Consider the following 25,243-nt stretch of genomic DNA (forward strand, 5'->3'; position numbering starts at 1 on the left):
TTAATATAGCTTAATAGAAGACAAATTTTCCTGTGGCCTCCTAATGAAATGTAAACATCAGTGAATAGAACTGATCAATACAAACAGTGAGAAACAGATGGCAGAATTAGTTATTACATTCAAAGCCTAGAATCTCAGAGAAATGTGCCGTCACAGTTCTTTCTACCACAAAAAACAAGGTAATTATTTTATAAAAGGTTCACTGAAGTATAATTTTCATGCCATAAAATTTATTCAATTTGTACAATTCAGTAATTTTTAAAAAATATTTTGAAAGTTGTGAAATTATCACAATTCACTTTAGAAAATTTTCTTCATCTCTTCTCGGCCTTTTGGCTAAAATCAAGTGTAGAACATTTGCATCACCACAAAAATTTGCCTTGTTACCTATTTACAGATAATCTTCATTCCTATCCCCACCTACAGGCAACTAGGAATCTACTCTGTGTCTCTAGTAAACTCACCTTTTCTAGACATTTCAGATCAATGGAATCAAACATTAGTATGCAGTCTTTTGTATCAGGTTTCTTTCACTAAACATAATGTCTTTGAGGTTTATCAATATGGCAGCATGTATCCACAGTTCATTCCTTTTTATTGCTGACTAGTATCCCACTGTATATAGAATACAGCACATTTTGTTTATCTAGTTGATGGACATTTAACAGTTTTTGCTATTATAAATAATGCTACCATAAACATTCATGTATATATCTTTATATGAAAATATGTTTTGATTTCTTTTGGGTAGATTCCTAAGAGTGGACTTGCTAGGTTGTATGTTGAGTTTATCTTTAATTTTTTGAGAAACCACCAAATTGTTTTCCAAGGTGGCTATACCACTATATGTTCCAATCAATAATGTATACATTCATCTCCACATCCTTGCCAATACTTGCTCTTGTGTGTATTTTGATTATGACCATTCTAGTTGGTGTAAAATAGTAGTTTTAATGTATGTTGTTGAGCATCTTTTCATGTGCTGATTGATCATTTGTATATCTTCGGTGAAATGACTAATCAAATCTTTTACTCATTTGTTGAGCTGTTTGCATTTTATCACTGAGTTGTTAGAATTCTATATACATTCTAAATACAAGTCTGTGATAGTTAATTTTATGTGTCAGATTGACTGGATTAAGTGACCTTAGAGAGCTGGTAAAACATGATTTCTGGGTATATCTGTGACGGCATTTCCAGAGAGATCAGTACTTGAACCAGTGGGCTTAGTAATGCAGACTGCTCTCTCCAGTGTGGTGAGCATCATCCAGTCGATTGAGGACTGAATACAACGAGAAGGAGAAAGGGTGAATTCCCTCTTCTGCTCAAGCTGGGAATCTATATTCTCCTCCTCTTGGATAGCAGGAGCTCTTGGTTCTCTGTCCTTCACTTCTTACCCCATCCCTCTCTCCTTAGGCCTTCGAGCCTTGGGCTCAGTCATGGGCTCCCCTGGCCTTCAAATTAGGATTGAATTACACCACTGGCTTTCCTGGGTCTCCAGCTGTAGATGGTGTATCGTGGGATTTCTCAGCCTCCATGGTCATATAAGCCAATTCCTATAATAAATCTCCTCTTACATATCCATACATAACCTATTGGTTTTGTTTCTCTGGAGAATGCAGACTAATAAAAAGTGCTTTATCAGACACATGATATACAAATGTTTTATCAGTCTGTGGCTTATCTCTTCATTTACTTAGTGGTCAATTTTGAAACACAAAAGTTTTACATTTTGGTTGAGCCCAATTTCTCAATTTTTTCTTTTGTGGATTATGCTTTTAGTGTCACATCTGAGAACTATTTGCCTTTCCCAACATCAGAAAGTTTTTCTCCTATGTTTTCTTTCCGACATTTTATAGTTTTACTTCTCACATATAGGCCTATAATATATTTTGAGTTAATTTTTTTGACTGGTATGTGGTAAGCATCAAAATTTTCTTGTATGTAAACATCCAATTCTGTCCACCAATTGTTTAAAGCCTATCTTTTCCTCACTGAATTGTGTTGGCACCTTTACTGCAAAACAACTGACCACAAATGCAAGGGTTAATTTCTGTATTGTCAATTCTCTTCCTTTAATTTATATGCCTATCTTTGTACAATTACCACAATTGAGGACTGAGTACAATGAAAATGAGGAAGGGTGAATTCCCTCAGTATCTTGATAACTGTGGCTCTACAATAATTTTTGAAATCAAGGTACGTCTTCCAATTTTGTTCTTATATTTCAAAATTGTTTCAGCTATTCTAGGTCCATTGCATTTCAACTTCCCAATTTCTCCAAAAAAGTCTATCAGGAATTTGATAGGGATTATACTGAATTTACAGATCTAGGGAAAACTACCCTATTAATTATATTGAATCTTCTGATCCATGAACATGGAATGTCTCCATTTATTAAGGTCTATTTTTAATTTCTCTTAAAAATGTTTTATACTTTTCATTGTACAAATCTTACGACCTGTAAAGAGGGCTACTTTCTTTCTTCATTCCCAGTGCAGATATCTTTAATTTCTCCCTTCCTTCCTCTCTTTCTTCATTGTTGCACAAGCTAACATCTCCAGTGTAATGCTGAATAGACGTGGTAAAAATGGGAGGACATTTTTACCCTCCTAAACTTAGGGGGAAACTATTCAGTCTTTCAACATTAAGTATGATGTATGTATTGGGAGCTTTTTGGTAGATGATTTTTGTCAGTTTCTGGAAATTTCTTTAATTGAAAGTTAGTTGAGAGTTTTTAATCATGAATGTGTTGAATTTTGTCAAATGCTTTTTTCTGAAATGATAGTAAGCTTTTTCTGCTTTATAAATATTGGTGCACAACATAAACTGATTTTCAGATTTAAATTAACTGGCATTCCAGTGATAAAACCCACATGAACATTTTATAAATCCTTTTTATATACTGCTGAATTTGGTTTCCTAAATTTTGTTTTAAAAAATTGTGTTTGTGTTCAGGAGGGAAATTGGCCTATAGCATTTTTCTTGTTAGTTTTCCTGTAATGTCTTTGTCTGGCAGTGGTATTGGGGTGACTGACCTTATAGAATGAGTTGCAAGTGTTTCCTCCCTCCTATCTTCTGGATGAGTATGTGAAAGATTTATATCATTTCTAGTTTAAATATTTTATTGCATTAGCCAGTAAAGACAACTGGGTCTGGGCTTTTCTTTATGGAAAGATTTTTAAATTAATAATTCATTTTATTTATGTGTTATAGGTCTATTCAGATTTCCAATTTCTTTTTGAGCCAGTTTTGGCAATTCTGTTTTTCTAAGAATTTGTCCGTATCATTTAAGTATCTAATTTGTTGGCGTGAAGTTGTTCATGATATTCCTTTCTACCCCTTTTAATTTCTGTAGGCTCAGGCTGGGCTTGGTGGTTCACACCTGTAATCCCAGCACTTTAGAAGGTTGAGGTGGGAGGATCACTTGAGCTCGAGTTCGAGGCCAGCCTGGGCAACATAGGAAGACCCTATCTCTACAAAAAAAAAAAAAAAATCAAAATATTAGTCACACATGGTGGCATGTGCCTGTAGTCTCAGCTACTCAGGAGGCTGAGATGGCAGGGTGGCTTGAGCCCAGGAGTTTGAGGCTGCAGTGAGCTATAACTGTGCCAAGTGCACTCCAGCCAGGGCAACAGAGCAAGATCCTGTCTCTACAAAATAAAACAAACAGGAAAAAAGAAAAAAGATTCTATATGCTCAATAGTCATGTCTCTACTTTCACTTCTAATTTAAGTAATTTGTGTCATCTTTCATGGTTAGGTTAAAGTCTGTCAATTTTACTGATCTTTGCAAAGAATCAACTTTCGTTTCATTGATCTTCTTCAGTGTTTTTGCTTTATGTTTCATTGATTTTTGTTATTATCTTCATTACTCATTTTTTTCGACTTGCTTTACACTTAGTTTGCTCTCCTCTACTGTCTAACAGTAGAAGCATAGGTTATTGATTTGAGGAATTTATTTCAGATATGGGTGTTTAAAGCTGTAAATTTTCACTTAATACTACTTTAGCTGCATCTCATAAATTTTGATATGTTATACCTGTGTTGGATATAAGCATCCAAATTAGTATGCTTCTCAGTCCCATGGGAGGAAGAGTTGCTGGCCACAGAAGTAACCAAAAGCACTAATAGCTACATGGCAGAGACATGGCAGAATGTGTGAGGACAAAAAGAAAGATGCCCCCAAACCCAGGCACTCTCTAGGTTCTGGGAGGTATATAGAGGAGGAAGTGGTGCAGACCAAGGAGCACGGAATCAAAAAAAATGAAGCCCCCTCCACCACCACCACTCTAGCCACACGGCCTAAGCTCACTCCCTTCTCTGTACTTCTCTAAGCTTCTAACTGCAAAATAACATATCTCCTGGTAGCTGTTATAACCCCTGATATGCATGTATTAAACTCCTTGGTTAGTGCTCCTATAGAAAAAAGGAAATGCCTGAAAACAAGTGATAGGGTTGGGCAAAACTTGCAGTGAAACAGAAAAACTAAAATGAAAACTATTGTTGGTGGCACCTTTGGGCTGACTCAATATATTTTTGTTACGGCTTAAAACTGGTATCTGTGTGTATATGCTTGTACTGTAAGTGCTCCTGGGTGTCAGAAAGAATATTCCAGATCAAGAACCACCACAGGCTGAAAACTGATAACAGGACTAATTCTCTTGCTGATTGCCATCAGTGGTGAGTCAGGATTTAGCACAATAGTCTCTATCCTCTCACGTCCTACTGGCTGACAAGTCAGAACATTTAGTCTTAATGGCCCTGACTTGTAGTGTTATCACAACTAAACCAAAAGGAGTAGCTCATAAACGCCAACAAAATTCAGGGTCCTGCTTGCCAAGTAAAGCTTCTTGATATTGTGTGGGCAAATTCACAACATTCAATCCTCTGGAGGTCAAAAGCTGCTGTTGCTAAATGTGATGGACAGTTTTCAGTCTATGTCTTACTGATTTCTCATCAGATATTTTCATGTTTAAAAACTACCATCCCTTGGTGATATGGTTTGGATTTGTGTCCCCACCCAAATATCATGTCAAATTGTGTATCAGTCCACTCTCCCACTGCTATAAAGAACTGCCTAAGACTGGGTAATTTACTAAGAAAAGAAGTTTAATTGACTTATAGTTCCACATGGCTGGAGAGGCCTCAGGAAACTACAATCATGGTGGAAGGCAAAGAAGGAAGCACCTTCTTCACAAGGCAGCAGTCGGGGTGGGAGAACCAAGAAAAAATTAAACCATCAGATCTCGTGAGAACTCACTCACTATCATGAGAACAGCATGGGGGAAACCGCCTCCATGATCCAATCAGGTCCTCTGTTGACATGTGGGGATTATAATTTGAGATGAGATTTGGGTGGGGACACAGAGAAAAACCATATCAAATTGTAACCCCCAGTGTTGGAGGTGGGGCCTGGTGGGAGGTGATTATATCATGGGGTAAATTTCCCCCTTGCTGTTCTCATGACAGTGAGTGAGTTTTCACAAGATCTGGTTGTTGAAGAGTGTGTGACACCCCCCTCTCCCTGCTTCTTCCTCATGCTCCTGCCATATAAGATATGTCTGCTTCCCCTTTACCTTCTACCATGATTGTAAGTTTCCTGAGGCCTCTCCAGCCATGCTTCCTTATAGCCTGAGGAAACATGAGCCAATTAAACCCCCTTTCTTTATAAATTACCCCGTTTCAGGTATTTCTTTATAGAGGTACCAGAACAGACTAATACACTTGGCATCATATTTTCCTGGATTTCCTGTCTTTTGAGCCACTCCTGTTTTTGCTCTTAGTGTTGTTGTTTTTGGGAGGGCAGGGATGTCCTGCTTCCCTTACCTAACCTTTACATGTTGAGGTTTTCCGGATGTAGCCCTAGTTCCTCCTGGCATTCTACAATCTCTCCCCCGATGAACTCATTCCCTCTCTTGGCTTCAAATTTCATCTATATGGTAGTGATTCTCAATTACTAGGCCTTTCTTTTGAGCTCTCAACATACCACCTTATATCTAGCTTCCTATTCAACATTTCAATCTGGATGTCTCTCAGGGGTTCTAATTTCAAGGACCTAAAATTAAACTTCTTTTCTGTCCATCCACCTCCTCCCCACAACCCCAGCCATGGGGATGGAAGGATGTTTATATAAATACTGTTTGTCCATTATTCCTAATCCCAGTAAATACCACTGAGCAGCTCAAGCTGAGACTTGAGTATTGACTAAACATATTGAATATCTCCCTTTGTCATCACCCCCCAAATCTCTGAGTTTTATCAATTATATTTCTTAAAAATCTCTAAACAAGAATGTCTCTCTTCAGCTACATTATCAACATCACATATCATCCAGATGTCTTCAATAGGCTCCGGTCTTATATAAATAACACCCTCTTCCTAATATCACTAAGTTCCAGTGATACTTGCTTTCCAACATTTCTTAGAACACTAGAAGCTCCCTGCCTTGCCTCAGGGCCTTTGCATATACTGTGCCTTCATTCAAAGAATAGCTGGTTATATTTCTTCAAATCAAAACTTAAAAGTCACATAGGAAGATATTCCTGGTTATCTTATCCAAAGCAACCCATCTCTACTCTACTAATCACTACTACAACACTCTAATTATATCCTTCCTGTCACTTATCACAGCTATTTAGTTTACATATTTGTTTTAAAAATGTATGAGTAAAATGGTTTCTATCTTGTACACGGCTGAGTGCTTGACACATTGTAAGTGAAAATCTATGTAAGAAACTGATTAATAAATTAAGACTTATAGGCTGGGCACGGTGGCTCATGCCTATAATTGCAGCACTTTAGGAGGTTGAGGTGGCAGGATCACTTTAGCCCAGGACTTTGAGATCAGCCTGGACAATGGAGCAAGACGGCATCTCTCAAAAAAAAAAAAAAAAAAGGACATCTAGCTTTAACTGTGGGAGAACATTACAAAACATTCCCAGGTATGAAAACATATACTAGGTGTGATAAACAAAACTTTTCTAAAATAAAGAGATAATTTGTAGAAAAAGACTTTTTAACTAATATAAGGAAATCTACTATGCTCCTCTGGACTGCTTCTTCCTGAACTCTGAAATCCTCATTAAATTATAAAAATTATCTAATCAAAAGCATTACCGGTATTGTAAGGCAACATGGCTTATAATCCAGAAGGACCATTTTATTTGCCCCATTTACATAAAAGTTGTGACCTGTGGTGGTTTTGAAATACATCCTCAAGAGGTAGAGCTTAATTCCCCTCCCCTGGAGTTTGGGCTGTATTTAGTGACCCACTTGTAAACGAATACAATGCAGCAGAAATGATGGTGTATAACTATCAAGAGTAAGTAATTTTTAAAAATTGGGGCTTCTGCTTCATTCTCTCTTGGATCACTCGCTCTGCAGGAAGCCAGCTCCCATGTCATGAAACACTCCAGTAGCAGATGGAAAAACTGACTCGGTAAAGAACTGAGGCCTACTGCTAAGGAGCACATGAGAGATTCCTTTGACAGCCATCCAGCCAGAGGCTGGCTGTAGCTACTACTAACATCCTAGCTGATGTTTGTGCATTCTATCGCAATTGCATTTGTAATAGGATACTACCTTAAAATTTAAAAATAAACACTGATCAAAAGTAGCTCAAATCAATACCAAATTAGGTATGCTAAAAGTAAACTGTAGGTTTCCACCACTAATATGTTTCAATCAACAGAAAAATCCCAGTGTTCGCTCTTTCCAGTTCTTAAATTAGTTAACTAAATTGTATTGATGATGAATCAATACCTATTATGAAAGGAAATAATTAGTAATTATGCTATTTCAATGTAGTCCCAGCACACAGGAGAAAGATGCATACGCCTACACTCTCCCTATACCCTATACCATGAGAGATATTTTGCCATTTTAACATTTCTCTCAGAGACTTATTAGGTTACTTTCAACTATATAAATACTAGTTATTAAGTCCACACATTCAAATACAAAACTAATATGTGAATTCTGATTTACCAGAGGCTACACATACAGGTTTTAATTAAACATAGTTACAAAATCCTTAATCTATAGATTTAATATTTATATTAAATAAAAAATTGTATGATGTAATAGAGCAAAATCCAATCATTTTTATCAAAATGATTAAAAGTTTCAATCAGATTTATCATGTGTATATTAAATAATGCTATAGTACATACTAAAATGATTGTAATAAACAGTTTTTTAAAAAAGCATCACATGTACAGATGTAATAAGCACTTTTGGCTTAGGTATTTTTAAATATGCTTAGAAAGCTTATCTTTCAATAATTGTGATTGGAATATAATTAATTTTTTATATTTAATTAAGCAGTTTTACATAGATGTAATAATTGTACATATTTATGGTGTACACAGTGACGTGATATACATAAGACATAGTGATCAGATCAGGTAATTAGGACATCCATTATCTAAAACATTTATCATTTACTTGTGTTAGCAACAGTCAAAATCCTTCTCCTAGCTATTTGAAACTATGTATTACTGCTAACTCTAGTCATCCTACAGTGTTATATAGAACTTTAGAATTTATTCCTCAGTCCAGCTCTTATTTTGTATCCTTTAACAAATCTTTCCCTATATCTCCCTCCCCACTATCCTTTTGATCCTCTAGTATCCACTGTTCTACTTTTTACTCATATGGAGATTAACCTTTTGGTAGTTTCTACAGATGAGTAAGAACATGCAGTGTTTAACTTCCTGTGCCTGGCTTATTTCACTTAATATAGTGTCCTCCAGTTCCATCCATGCTGCCACCAACGATAAGATTCCATGTTTTTTTATGGCTGAATAGTATTCCATTGTGTTTATATGGCACCTTTTCCTTATCCATTTATCTGTTGCTGAACACCATTGATTCCATATCTTCGATAGTGTGAACAGTCCTGCAATAAACATGGGGGTGCAGATGTCTCTTCAATGTACTGATATCCTTTCGTGTGGATAGATGCCTGTAGTGGGAACTCTGGATCACATGGGAGCACTATTTGTGGTTTCTTGAGGAAGAGATATAATTTAATGCATTATATTAAATGTATAATATTTGTCAAACTTAAGTGTACAATTTGATGAGATTTGAATATATATATATGTTTCTGTAACCACCACCACAACCAAGATACACTCTAAAAGGTCCCTCATAACCCTCTGCAGCTAATTCCCTTGCCCCAACTCTTGGCCCCGGTAAGCAATAATCTGCTTTCTGTCACCGTGTAGTTTTGCTTTTTCAGTAATTTCATATAAATAAAACCACAGCCTATGGCTATGATGTATGGAGCCCGTAATGTTTAATTTCTTTCATTTAGCACAACACTTTTGAAATTCATCCATGTTGTTGCATGTATCAGTAGTCATTTCCTTTTTATTTCTGAGTGGTATTTCATTTATTCCAGTGTATAGAGGTACTGCAATCTGTTTAGCCACTCACAGTTGATGGACATCAGAAATGTTTACAATTTGAGACTAGAAAAAAACTGCTATTAATATTTGCTTAAAAGTAAATGTGAATATGTATGTTTTCATTACTCTTGATAAATGCCTAGGAGTGGAATTAGTATGATATACATTAAGTTCCTAACCTATACATCCTCATTAACTTTACACATTCTTTGTTGTTGTTTTTGAAAATCAAGTTTGTTGAAGAATAATTTACATAGAGAAAAATTCATTATTTTTAGGTGTACGATATAATGAGTTTTCTAAACATACAGGGTTGTGTAAGAACAATTATGACATGGAATAGTTCCATGATCCCCAAAAGTTCCTTTTATTCTCCCTTGTATGCAATTCCTCCTCTTTTCCCATAGCTCCTAGCAATCATTGTTCTGTTTTCTGTCCCTAACAGTTATGCTTTTTCCAGAATGTCATATAAATGGAATCATACAACATGCAGCCTTTTGTTTTGGCTTTGTACGCCTAGTATAATATTTTCAAATTCATCTGTGTTGTTGCATGTATTAGTACTTCATTCCTTTTTATTACTAAGTACTATATAGATTCCATTGTATGGATTTATCACAGTTTGTCCATTTACCAGTTGATAACCATCTTGGTTATTTCCAATTTTTGTGATGAGTATGGCTGCTATCAATATTCATGAAGCAGTCATTGCATGAACATATATTTTCATTCCTCTAGGGTAGGAGACCTAGAGTGAGACTCCTAGGATGCATGGGAAAGTGTATGGTTAATTCTATATGAAACTGCCAAATTGTTTACAAAGAAGTCGTACCACTTTACTTTCCCATGAACAACATGTGAGGTTCCAGTTGCCTTGTATACTGCTCTTGGTATTGTTAGATTTTTAAAAAGTTATTCGAATAGGTATGTCATGGGATCACACTGTGGTTTTAATCGGAATTTCTCAGATGACTAATAATGTTTGGCATCTTTTCATGTGTTTATTTGGTATCTATATCTATTCTTTGTTGAAGTATCTGTTCAAAACTTACTTTTTTTTTTTTTTTTGTAGCAAGCTTATCTTGTTATGTAGTATGTTTCCTACATATCCTGGATGTAAGTCCTTTATCACACATAAGTTGAACAAATACTTTAATCCAGTCTGGCATATATTTTCATTTTCTTAAAAGTTGGCATTTCAAAGCAAATGTTTTTTATTTTAATGAAACCAATTAAAGATTTAAAGAAATATTTACCTAATTCAAGGTCACAAAGATTTTTCTCCTATGTGTTCTTTCAAGAAGTTCTACTTTTAGCACTTATGTTTGTCTACACTACATTTTTTTCTGTTACATTTTGAGTTAATTTATATGTAAAGTTAAGGGGTGAGGTTCTTTTTCTTTTTGGATATGGATAAACAATTGTTCATCATCATTTGTTAAAAAGATCATTTCCCCCCCTGGACATACCTTGACATCTTTGTCAAAAATCAAATTGATCATATATGTTTGAGTCTATTTCTGGACTCTGTCATAGTCCATTGGTTTATATGAGTCTATCCTTAAATAACAAGCTATCCTAATGAATGTAATTTTATATTAAGTCATTTGTTTTTTTTCTCAAAATTGTTTAAACTATTCTGGATATTTACAATTTCACTTAAATTTTAGAATCAGCTTGTCAATTTCTCTTTTTTTCCTTTTTTTAAATTAAAAAAAATAGAGATGGTGTCTCCCTATGTTACCCAGGCTGGTCCTGAACTCCTAGGCTCAAGTGATTCTCCCATATGGGCTTTCCAAAGTGCTGAGATTATAGGTGTGAGCCACCATGCCTGGCCATCTTGCCAATTTCTTTAAAACAGAAAGAAAGAAAGATAAAAAAAGGCTGCTCAGATTTTGGATAGAGCTGCTTTGGACCTCATATCAATTTTGGAGAAAACTGACATCTTAATAATATTGAGTATTCTAATCCATGAGCGTAGTATAGTACAACTCTCCATTTTTAAGTTTTAGTTCTCCAAAACAGTTTTATAGTTTTCAGTGAGTAGGTCTTATAAATATATTTTCAAATTTATCTATATGTATTTATTTTTTGATAGTATTTAAACACTAGTTTTAATTTTAATTTCTGATTGTTCATTGCTAGCATACAGGGATAAAACTGAGTTTTATATACTGACCCAGTATGCTATGAACAGCTAAATTCATTTATTAGTTCTAACAGTTGTTGTTGTTGTTGTTTTCCTCATAGATTCCCTGGGACTTTCCATATAAACATTCAAGAAGGTATGCTAAAAAAACTATTTTATTTCTTCCTTTCCAATCAGGATGTCTGCAGTTCCCATTTCTTGAAAGGCCTTTGTATGCATTTGGTGTTCAGGTAATGCTGGTCTCATATAATGTTTTTGGCAATTTAACCTCCTTTTCTATTTTTTGCAAGAGTTTGTGTAGAAATGGTATTATTTCTTCATTAAACATTTGATAGAATTCATCTGAACTACAAGTTTTCTCTGAGGTAAGGTCTTTTACTACAATTCAATTTCCTTTGTAGAACTATTAAGGTTAACCATTTCTTCATTAGTGATATTTGATAGTTTGTGCCTTTCAAGAAATCTATTTCATCTAAGTTGTCTAATTTAGTAGCATAAATTTGTTCATAATATTTCTTTATTTTTCTTTTAATATCTGTAGTGACGTTCCCTCCCTTATTCTTAATATTTTTAATTTGTGTCTTCTCTTTCTGCATCTTTGCTATTTACTATTAATACATTTATTAATCTTGTCAAGAGACAGCTTTCATTACATTGATTTTTTTCTCTATCATTTATTTCTATTATTTTTTTCTTTCTTCAGCTTACTTTGACTACATGTGCTCCTCTTTTTTTCCACATTCTTCAGATTGAAGCTAAGATCATTGATTTTAGGCAATGATCCTCTCCTCCTCCCCTCCCCCTTACCCTCTCCCTTCTTAAATAAAATCATTTAATGCTATAATTCTACATTAGGCACTTCTTTATCTTCATGTTAAACATTTCTATAGGTTGTGCTGTTATTTTCAATTAGTACACTATTTCTAATATCCCTTATAATTTCATCTTTGGCCCATGTTTTATGTAGAAGTGCGTTAATTTCCAAATCTCAAGAGATTTTCCAAAAACCTTTCTGTAACTGATTTCTGGTTTGTAATTAACCAGAGATCCAAGATCTCAATCTTTCTAAACATTTTGAGACTTGTTTTAGGGCTGAATATGGTCAATGTGCTAAATGGTCTATGTGTATTTAAAATGAATGTATTTTGTGCAGTTGACTAAAATGTTTTATACATGTGACACAGATCAAGGTGATTAATAATGTTCCAGTCTTCAGTACACTTACTGATTTTTTGTCTACCTGTTCTCTAAATTACTGACATAACAGGGAGAGGTTGTCTATATTTCATTCCACTTCTATCCATTTTTGTCTTATGAATTTTGAAGCTCTATTTTTAGATGTATGTAAATTTAAGATCATCACCTTGATGAACTGGTTCTTTTATCATTATGATATGTCACTTTTTCCTCTGATAATATAATGCTCTGTCTGGTAATTTGATAATTGTTATGGGTTGAATTATGACTCCTTAAAAGTCATATATTGAAGAGCTAACTCCCAGTACCTCAGAATGTAACAATTTGCAGAGAGAATATTTTCAAGTTAAAATGAAGTCATCAGGGTGGGCCCAAGTCCAATATGGCTGGTGTCTTTGTAAAAGAGGGGAACCTGGACACAGAGACACACATAGAGGGAAAACAATGTGAAGAGACATAGGGAGAAGAGAGGCATCTAAAAACCAAGGAGAGAGGCCTGGAACAGATCCTTCCCTCATAGCTCTCAGAAGGAACCAACACTGATGAAAACTTGATTTTGAACTTCTAGCCTCCAAAACTGTCAGACAACACATTTCTGTTGTTTAAGCCACCAAATTTGTGGTACTTTGTTATGACAGCCCTAGAAAACTAATATAGTAATGATATGACTAGCTGGCTGTTTTTATTAAGGTAGTGTTTGCATGGTATACCTTTTTCTGTCCATTTACCTTTAACGTATAAATGTATTTATATTTAAATGGGGCTTCTTGGTTGCCAGAGGCAGAGGAGTGGGGGAAATGGGAAGATGTGGTCAAAGTGTATAAACTTTTCATTGTAAGATGAGTAAGTTCTGGGAATCTAATGTTTAATATGAAGATTATAGTTCATAATATTAAATTGCATATTTAAATTGCTAAGAGAGTAGATCTTAAGTATTCTCACCACAGACACACACACAAAGGTAACTGTGAGGGATGGATATGTTAATTAACTTGAATGCAGCAATCATTTAACAATGTATATATGTATCAAATCATCATGAGGTAGACCTTAAATATATGTAATTTATATTTGTGAATTACAACCCAATAAAGCTGGAAAAAAATACTTACTGAAAAAGAAAAAAAAGGGTGGGTTTCCTCTAGGTAGCACATAAATGAGTATTGCTTTTTTATGCTATTTGGTTTTTTCCTCCTTTAAATTATATAGTTTAGGCAAATAGTACTTCCAGGTAGCATAATATTTTTTATTATTTTTTAAATAAGACATTGGTCATAAAACTTGAAATAAAAAATACATAAATAATTTTACCATAGCATTTTTTATAATAATGAAAACATGGAAATAAAGCAAATCTTCAGCAATGAGGGAATTACTCAATTTTGATATATTCATATTTCAGACTATTAGCAACCAATAAAAATTATGGTGTTTTTTGTCTTGTATACATCACGAAATAGCTAATTTGAGCAAATTAATATATCCATTACCTCATATATTCATCATTTTTTGTAATCTACTCTCCACAATTTTTAAGAAAACAATATGCTGTTACTAACTACAGTCACTATGCTGTAAGACAGATCTCTTCAACTCTTCCTCCTAACTAAAATTTTGTATCCTTTGACCAACATCTCCCCAGTCACCCCACCCCTAACCTCTACCCTTGGTAACCACGTTTCTACTCTCTACTTCCATGAGTCTAACTTTTTTAGATTTCACATATTTAGATCATACAGTATTTGTCTTTCTGCGTCTTGCTTATTTCACTTAACAGAATGTCCTCCAGTTCATCCATGCTATTGTAGACAACAAGATTTCCTTCTTTTTAAAGACTGAGTAGCATTCCATTGCATATATATATAACCAAAATTTCTTTATTCATCAGCTGATGTACACTTAGGTTGATTTCTGTATCTTGGCTATTGGGAGTAACACTGCAATGAAAACAGGAGTACAGATATCTCTTTGACATACTGTTTTCATTTCAGTTAGATATATACCCAGTAGTGGGATTGCAGGATCATGCGGTATTTTCTGTTTATATGTGTGTGTACCATTATGATATATATCGTGTGTATGTATATTTATACATACATATACCATTATGATATATATTATATATATATGTATCTTTGAAAAGAATAGCAATTATATCGATATATATACTATAAATATCTTTCCTAAAAGGTTAGTATTTAAACTTTCCATAAAAGAGATAAAAAGTAAATCTTACAATATACACTTTTCTTGGGGTAAGGCTAGGCAATCTTTTATTTAATGATTATTTGCTAAGTATATACTCTGCTAGACACCATACCCTATGCTAGGGAAAACAGTATATTATAATGCAGTTTAGTCAAAAGAAAACTTAATAACTTAAAATAGTACATTATAATGCAGTTTAGTCAAAAGAAAATACTAATAATCATTATTTACTATGAAACATAAAACAGAAAGTTATAAATTTCAAAATAAGTGAGAACGTTAATACAGATTAACGTTAATAAGAATATTAATACTGGTTAATTATTACAACTATTAAGGCACATTACTTTCCCTAAGTTTCTCATATAAAAGAGTACCTGGTTTGAGGCAATCCAAAACTTGTTCCAACGCCAACACGAGGTAGATAGTTAACCACTTTCTTTACTGTTGCTGGGTCTGGGAAGTTGAACATTACAGCAACTACAACAAATAATTTTTAAAACTTAGAACACAGTATAACTTCCTTTCTGGAAAACTGACTCCTTGGTCCAATAAAATATTTACTTTTAATTCAGGTATCTATTAAATATAATTATTACTATATTCCTTTTATATAGTATATATCAAGTTTTAGTATTAATATGCCAGTGGTAATATTCATTTCACTTATAAACTCCCTTACCATAGACAGTGCTTTCCTAAATACTATTAGGAGTTATAACAGTTGATGTTGCATTGATGTGACATGAAGCTGAGATTATGAGACATGATAATAATAATGATAATGATAGCTGAGATAATGTGATATGCAGCTGCAACTTTAAATTTACAAAAATGAATTTTGGCAAGTCAAAAGTATTTCTAGGAATTTCCAGAAACAAATATTAAAAATTTAAGTTTATATAGTTAAACAACTAACACTAAAAAATCACCAATATAGCTATGAAATAATCAGTTACATTTATTTCCAATCATTAAGTTTTAAAACAGTCTTTTTACAATGTCTATATGTTTATCTTTCATATGTTCAAATGAGCAAATGTTCATATAATCCAAAACAATGTGTGACCTGAAGGAAAATTTTTCCTCTGTGGTTAAAAATTAAATTTAAATGCTTTCTCATCCTATTTCAATAATTTCACATACATGAGAATACCAAGAAGTACATGTTAATATGTAAACATATTTAGCATATAAATGTTAATTTATGAGAGTAATCTATAAATTTTTACCCATTTAAAGAACATGAAAGTAAAATCATACAATCATGAGAGAGTTTAGAAGATATTCATTTGGTCAGTCATGGAATTTTAACTTCAATATCAGAATCATATGTAAGCTACAAGCGCTCATCTAGAAGATGGTCCTTCTTCTCTACCAACCCTTAAAAAAAATTTAAAGCCAAAAAAAAAAATTTACCAATGTTCCTATAGTTTTTAAACACTGGCATTGCCAACATGTTTCAGGTATTCAGGTAAATAAGTAATCGATCATTCACTAAGCACCTATAACATATTTAGTAATGTCATAATATATACATACACACATAAGAACATATACACACATAAGAATATATATAATGTATATTATATATAAGAATATATATTTAATTATATATAAGAATACATATATAATAATTATACATAGGAATATATTATATATATATATTCTTATCTGTGTGTGTGTATGTATCCTTTAGATAAGCCTACTTTACATATCCACTATTACACTGAATTCAGGGGGAAAAAATAAACAGAAGAAAAAAATCATTATAGGTTATGGCAGATGGTCAAGGCCATGAGGCAAAGGCAACAGAGTGACACACATATAAAAACAAGCATGCATAAGAAATTTCAAAGAAAGAAAATGAATGAGGATGAGCAAGTAATAAATATTCTAAGATTGAAGCCCCTTTGGGACAGCAAGGATGCGGGCTGAAATAAAGTGTGAAACATTCTCTTGATTATTTGCCTAGAAGAATAATGTTTACATTAGAAGAAGAGGTATGTGCCAGGAGGAGATCAAATAGGAAGGGAAAAATCTTTTCCTAAAGAAATTTGTATTCCCTAAAGACAGATAATTTCATAAAGGAAAAACAAAATGTGTGTGTGGAATATAGGCAGTTATGTGTACCTTTAAAAATAAGAAACCATCAACCCATGTATATATAATGCAAGGAACATGTACAATAAATCAGTAGGTTTTACATATATTCCATTGTACGCCTCCACCCATATCAAATGATGCTTTTCCTTCAAGTTCAACTTGTCTCCCCTTCTTGTCTTCATGGATTTCACCAAGTTCCATTGTAAAACTGCAAATTAAATTTTAGTTCTACTTTCAAGAATGATGAAATACAGAGCAAACAGGACAGTTCAGTATCATTTTCTCATGGTTCCTTTATAAAAGCAATATATCACACAAAAGATTAAATAGATGTATGAATCGTTATTGTCCTCTCCTCTCCCCAAATGCAGCCACCTTCCATAAGGAATCTAAGTATCAAAGCAATGCTCAGGACATCAAAACTCCTCTTCAAGCTGATTAAATGGTTATGTATTCCTTACGTTTATAAAGCCTTATATCAATTTGTGATATGGTAAAACAAAGAAAAGAATTACAAATGATTCTATTAATAATCAAGGTGGGAAGAAACCATGAAGAAGAATTTGGTACAAAAAAAGAGGTCACTAGAACAGAAGGTGGGCTACAAATAACTATCTAAATTGAAGCAATATGGTACGTTCAAAAATGAAATCTTAAAGAGATGTAAGTTAGCTCTGTAACAATGTATTTCTGTAACATATTACCTCTGTTTGCCATAAAGATCTCCAGGGCTGTATTTTGCAAAAGATAACGACGAGAAAAGATTGATCGTATCTCTGTGAACAGCCATTTTCCATGCAGCCCTTCTGTATACGCCAAGATCTAATGAGGAAAAAAATAATCCCAGGTAAGTAACAATACTTGTTTTTTGTTGTTGTTTCTTTCCCCAATTAAAATAGAAAAGACCCTATTAAGAAAAATAATCTTTAAGAAAAAGGATTTAATAGTTAGACATAATTTGTAGATGAAGAAAATAAATTGTAATTTATAGAAAAGAAGCTTAAATTAAAAAGCAAAGTAAAATTATAAAACATTTAAGTATATATTTGGGCTTTTAAAAACAATGATATAATCTACTGCTTCTGAGGAAATACATATTGCATCATTTACTGATTGATTTTTAAACCATATTATGAAAAGTAAAACTTCAGATAAAATCTTAGAAACAAAAAGACCTAAAAAAATGCCATATATGCTTATAAATCACATACACAATTCAGTTTTACATGATTATAATTTGCCCAATAATGATTTTATATACATTATAATACAAATATATTAAGTTCATAACTTTAAAAAATGACACTTTTAAGGTCACTGTTAAGGTAACAGTCACTCATTCAGAAAGCACAAAGACTGACTATATAAGAGGTTAAGTATCATTTTGTCAGCTAAAGCTAAACACAAACCTGCAAATGAACTTAGCATAATCTCCCTATGGGGTAGGTGGTTGTCAGAGTAACTTGTTACAATTCTTGTCATCCCAAGTGACAGACAGAGTTGCTTAAAATGCTTTGCCAATTCAAAGTAATCCTGTCTTTAGTCCTAAGCCACTTTGTTGCTTTGATTCAAGTTTTGTTTTTCAAAAAGTTCATTTCAAAAGCTTGATTGTGAAAGCGTTAAGGGAAAACCAGACTCAGCATTTCTCTACACCTGTACTATACATAATACATAAGAAAATGAGATGCATTTGCTCTCAAAACCTGATATTCTATGAAAGCAAATTAAGTTTAAAAAATTAAGATATATATCTCAAAAGTAACCATTATTAAAAATTACAAATGAAACATTTGATTATGATACTATATTGTAAGAATAAAGATGGGATGAGCAAAGAGGAAAAATAACGAGTAGTAAAAATTTATCCTCCTCAAACTGTTTTGTCTTTACTCATTTTTATTTTCAAAATCCTAATGGCAAATAAATCTGCATTCTCCAATGCAGAATGTAGTTTTTTTGAAAAAAAAAAAAAAAAGTAACAAATCTTATTTAAGTCAGTAAGTATGCATTTCAGTCTTTCTACAAAAATGATTCTATTTCTGACACCACAGAATCTAGAAATAGAATGGGTATAACTCTAAGGGGGAGTGTTTCTTGAAAATACAAAACAAAAAGTTCAAAGGACAAGATAATCGTGTGTGCAGTTTTGAAATGGATGAGAGAGAAATCCTACTAATTCAGTAATATAATCAACGCCTATGTAAAATAAAGGTAAATGAACAGGAAAAGAGAGGACAAAAATATGAACATTACTTTCAGAGACTGCATGTATCCCTTTCTCTCACTTTGACCAGAGATACCACCAGTTGGTCTATGGCCCCAAGGTCTTCAGAGGCATCTATTTGTTCTCTCTTTTATTCTTACCTCTGAAGTCTACTATGACCAGAGGACCCTTCGCCTCAAATTTTTAAAATACAAATCAGATAACATCATTCCTATATTTAATAGTATCCAGTGACTTCCCATGACATATATAATAAACTCTTAAGCTCTTCATAACTGCATAAAGCCTCATATCTGGGACTGTCAGATGAGCTCAACTCATTCTTCCTCAGGGCCTTGTTTTGTCCTTGTTTTCCACTCTGCCTGGAATGTTCTCCCAAATCTCCACATGGTTCACTCATTCTCACATTTAGACTTCTCCTCTTATGTCACCTCTGCAGGAAAGCCACAGGATCCAAACCCCAGTTACTCTGTTAACAACTCATCCCACCCCAAACTTATCAGATTTTCTTCATAATACTTATTATTACCTGAAATTTTAAAAATTAATTTAATCTTCAAGACAGGGTCTTACTCTGTCACCCAGGCTGGAGTGAAGTGGTGTGATCACAGCTCACTGCAACCTCAACCCCCTAGGCTCACATGATCCTCCCATCTCAGCCTCTTGAGTAGCTGGGACTACAAGCACATGCCACCACATCTAGCTAACTTTTAACATTTTTTTTGTAGAGATGAGGTCTCACTATGTTCCCCAGGGTGGTCTTGAACTCCTGGGCTCAAGTGATCCTCCTGCCTCAGCCTCCCAAAGTGCTGGGATTATAGGCATGGGCCACTACACCTGGCCACTAACTGAAACTATAATATTTGCTTGCTAGTCTGTTGCCTCTTCAGCACTAGAATACTAGAATCTAAGTTCTGTTGGAGCAAAGGCTTTGAATATACCCTACTTCCAATGCCTAGAAAAATATCTGGCACAAAGTAGCAATTTTCAGAATGACTAAATGAATCAATGTATGGCAACCTTCAGTCCATATTTGACCCGCATGATATTTTAACAAAATTTCACATGGTTGAAAATAGTTGAGAAAACAGATATTCGCAAAAATATTCGGATTTCTGCCTTCTCAAGAAAAACTAGGGTATCTAGCAAACCTGGATCTATATGCCACATGGTAACAATTGGCATGCACTCTCCATTTTGGTACCATTTTCACTTCACTTATTATTATTCACTAATGTGATGTGAGCATTCACTCATTTACTATTATCCATCTAGTTTCCATTGGTACTTGAGTTTGCTACCCTGGATTTACCAAATATTAGAGAATCCAATATATGTTCTGCAACATTTATAGTTCAATGTATCCGTAAGAAAAACAAGAGCCAGGGCCAGTGGCTTACACTGGTAATTGCTGAGCTTTGGGAGGCCAAGATGGGAGGACTGCTTGAGGTCAGACAACATAGCAAGACCTCATCTCTACAAAAAATTAAATAATTAGCTGGGCATGGTAGCATGCACCTATAGCCCTAGCTACTCATGAAGCTGAGATGGGAACATCACTCAAGCCCAGGAATTCGACGGCACAGTAAGCTATGATTGAGCCACTGCACTCCAGCCTGGGCAACAATACCAGATCCTGTCTCTGAAAAAAGAAAAAAAAGAAAAATGAGGCCTAGACATGTTAAATATTTGATACAAAATTCCTTGGCAAGTTAGTGGCAGAAACTGGCCTATTCCCAGGTTTTCTAATCCAAAAATACAGAGCTTCTATTGTATATACCACATTGCCACATTTTTAAGAAAGGGTTAAATATCTGTTAAACTAGAACCCAACTAACTGCTTAAAATTTTCCTGCACTTGGGTTAAAGAGGAAAGAGGAAAATCAAAGGAAAACAAACAAAAAATCTTTTAAGCTCTTTGATATGTTAGGAATATCACACACTGGTCTGAAAATTCTACCTTTTCTATCTATAGAGCTATATAATAAGACCTGTTGCTCATAATAGTGAATCCACTCATTGCAAAGTCATGATCATACAACTAAAGATTTAATCATATTCTAGACTACTCCATTTATTAAGAGAAATGAGTATACTACAGCATTGTTACAAGATTTTTCATGTGCTGAAATAGTTTTCTGATTAAACAAAATATACCATTTATATTCCATTCCCTTAAACAGTATGGTTATTCAAACATCTACTTGAAACACTGCAAGTGTCATAGTCCTTCAAAATCTGTTTTATTCCAATGTCAAAAATACTCAGTAGTAGGCGGCGTATGGTGGCTCACGCCTGTAATCCCAACACTTTGGGAGGCCAAGGCGGGCGGATTACGAGGTCAGGAGATGGGGACCATCCTGGCTAACAAGGTAAAACCCATCTCAATAAAAAAATAAATAAATAAAATTAGCCAGGCATGGTTGCGGGTGCCTACAGTCCCAGCTACTTGGGAGTCTGAGGCAGGTGAATGGCATGAACCTGGGAGGTGGAGCTTGCAGTGAGCCTAGATCATGCCACTGCACTCCAGCCTGGGTGACAGAGTGAGACTCTGTCTCAAAAAAAAAAAAAAAAACAACTCAATAGTAAAGGAAATGACATAAGCTCCATGTACCTACTACTCAGTAACCTTATAAAATCATAACACTTTGCCATATTATTCTATACATCTATAAGAAAGTGATAAATGCATTACAGACAGTGCTAAAATTCACATGCATAACGCTTCCTGATCCCATTTTCCTCCACTGTCACAGCCAATCACTATCCTTGTTTTTAGGATTATCATCTATATGTAAGTTTTTATACTATTAGTACACATATATCCATAAATAACATACCACATCACTTTGTATGTTCTCAAACCTGATATAAATGGTATCATACTGAATGTATAATGATATGCTTTTCAAGTTAAATATGACAAAGTCTAATGAAGTTTTAAAACTTAGAGAAGAAAAAACAGCATGAGAGAGAGAAAATTATTTAAAATTGTCAAAGGTGTTAAAATTTTAAAGGTGTCAAAAAGTAAAATCTTACAAAAAAACTAGCCTAATCTTTTAAAAAATTAAATAAAATTCCACAATTAGGGTCAAAAAATTTGAGATTTAAAACAGAAACTAGCAATCTCTTAACCAAGGAATTACTAGCTGAAATTTATATAATAATATTTCTTTAAGTGTTCATTAGGAAAAGGTGTCAGTACTGAAAAGCAGCTGAGGCCTAGCTAAGCAAGGGGTTCATTTCTTATTGGAATAGTATAGGCCTGGTCTGAGGCTTCACTTCAAAGTCTCCAGAGTTCAATTAAAACTGGATTAGGTAGAAACAGACCCTTCTTTGGGACTTTCTGTTCACTGAAACTCTACATACACTGACAGCACCTTAGACAGAGGTCTAGCCCTCCAATGAATCAGTTGCCATAGAAACCATATCATTACCATTGCTCTGCAGTTACGACCTCAACTCCTGAATTGCTTGAAATCTTTACTCTCTTTGAATGTTTACCACCTTGTTTTATTATTGTTAGTATTATTATTAGTAAATTAAACTTTCAATTGTTTTAAATAATTTGTTTCAAAGCTGGTTTATTAAATGTTGAGACAGTGTGTTAGAGAGGAGAGAAAGGATTTAGTACTGAATGTATAGATTATATACACACATAAATATTCTATTTATTTACTGTAAAACATCAAACCTATCTTCTTTAAAAGTTTTATTTGAAAACTGTGCCTTATGAAAAGGATATATTATTTTTCCCAAATAATGCATATATTTCTTCCTTCTGTCCTACAAATAGTATACTATTAACACATAAGAAAATTGCTTCACTTTGTTGCACTTATTCTTAGTAAAAGCAAGGCATTTTTTACTTTCCCTTTACCAGTCCATTTGTAAAAGCTTATAAGTTTATCCAAATAAAACTCTCTTTTGTTTTCTTATCCTCATGAAAGAACAAAAATAGAAACCAACATTCACTGCCCTACTATATACTCTTATTTATTGAATACTAGGGATTTTTAAAAAGTAGATTTAAAATAGTTAAAGCCAATCCTTTAAGTGAATAGAGAGGGAAGTTTTATTTTTAAAAAACTATCCTCGATACATTTTGAATGTTTTTAAATTCCTCCTGAAGGGTAAATATTAAAAAGTGATAAAATGTTTTACCACAAAAACAAGAAATATTTACATGAGAGCCTGCATATGTAACATCAATAAAAGGTATTTTAAAAATTACTATTCCTAAGGTTTAAAACTAGTATAGCATATCCCTATGCCAAATATTTCCCAATTTCTATAGTAATTTTATTTTTTCAGACAATTCCAGACTTCTGAAGATTTTGGTGTTAAGAATAAAATCAGGTAATATATATCAATAACGATATTTAAAAATGCACAACAGAACCATCTCCAAACCCTACGGATATATGTAACATCAGGAAAAATGTTTTTAGACAAATATACAAAATGTAAACTAATCATACCATCCATTAAGCAATAACACAATAGCTAAGAAAGTCTAGAAAATATTCACTATATCCCATTTTAATGGAACATAATTATATAGTCACAGGTTTACACTTTAATACAGAAAAACTAATTATTGGAACCACCTTTAAAATAAAGACATTGAAAAACACTTTCATATCAATTCACCAGTAAATATATGTGCAAATATGTTTGATGTTACAATAATTGTAATTTGAACAAATAGCTTAAAGAATTTTAATCAAGTATTTTAAAGTTGCATCACTATTATTAACATAGTTTTTACATTTTGCTATAGTTTTCTCTGAAGGTAGATATCAAAGCATAGCATGTAATTTACTCTAATAATATTGAATCCTAGTTGGTTCAAGGATTTACTTCATCGCCAACCATATGACTTTTAGTTTTAAAATTCAAAGGTATATTCTTTAAGTAAAATTTAGAGGTCTTTTTTGAATTTGACAATGACAATGATACACAGTTGACTCTGGTGGAAAATTTAAGTTGATAATTTTCTTACTAAATGTATATCCATGAACACTTAGAATGTCCCCAAACTTCAAAAAACAACAAAAATGAAAGTCATACATAAAAAATAAAATTACCTCTTAAATTAATCACATGTTGTTATTTAATTTTTTTATCTATACAGTATATTTCCTTTCTGGTTTCAAGTACTATGATGTAATACAGTATTCATAGCGTTTTCATGGGTGACAAATTCAATTAAACATATTCATTACTCTAATGTTCTACTTGGCAGTTTTAGTCAGTATGAAAAATTAAAAATATATAAATAAAATGCTATGTGACCTTTGTATTGATTGGACTAAAATGGCTTTAGCCTGGGTGTGGACGATGGGGCAGTTGGGAGGGGCAAGAGGGGAGCCTACAAACACACACACTCTTATGTTTTCTCTTCCAATTACTGAGGGAGATGATAAAACCACAGCAAATGATGTATCAGCTCATTTTATCTTATCGCTTTGGGGCTAGGTGACAATGAAGTTCATATTTCACTGGCTCCCATTGAAGATTGTGAAAATTACTTGCCCTTATGACCTGAAATTTCACTACAAGACAGAAATTTCTCTTCTGCAAAGTAATGCAATTTTTCAGATGTCAACCTTTAGCCCAGCTTTAAAAATTAATTTCATTTATATTAACCAATGATATTGATATTTTCACAGAACACTCTTTGATACATGAAGCACTGACTGGCAAATTGATGTTGCTTTAGATGGGTAAAACTATTTTATTTTAAGCTGCTGTGGCAGACAGATTTATGGCAAACTGAAATTCCCATTTCATAATTTAATATTTGTGCTGGAGTGATGCACCTTTAAGCCCTTGGCCTGTAAATAATTCAGACTCTTTATTTGGTTGTTTTATTTTCAATATTCCTCAGCTTAAAAATAATTTGCATTCTAAATGATGCATCTTAAAAGCCATCTCTTAT

The 25,243-nt window shown here is 33.5% G+C and overlaps 1 protein-coding gene across 5 annotated transcripts in view; it reads right to left on the bottom strand.

The window, feature by feature from the left end:
• The window catches only part of LRBA (LPS responsive beige-like anchor protein), a 764,782-nt gene that overhangs the window by 205,694 nt on the left and 533,845 nt on the right, over positions 1-25,243 (bottom strand). For all 5 annotated transcript variants that reach the window (XM_054484859.2, XM_054484861.2, XM_054484860.2 and 2 more), the window contains 2 exons: positions 17,780-17,897; positions 15,347-15,449 (listed from right to left, as the gene is read on the bottom strand). In XM_054484859.2, coding sequence (XP_054340834.1) covers positions 15,347-15,449; positions 17,780-17,897 — 221 coding nt within the window. The remainder of the gene's footprint in view (positions 1-15,346; positions 15,450-17,779; positions 17,898-25,243) is intronic.

Source organism: Pongo pygmaeus, chromosome 3 (genome assembly GCF_028885625.2).
Source record: "Pongo pygmaeus isolate AG05252 chromosome 3, NHGRI_mPonPyg2-v2.0_pri, whole genome shotgun sequence".
NCBI lineage: Eukaryota > Metazoa > Chordata > Mammalia > Primates > Hominidae > Pongo > Pongo pygmaeus.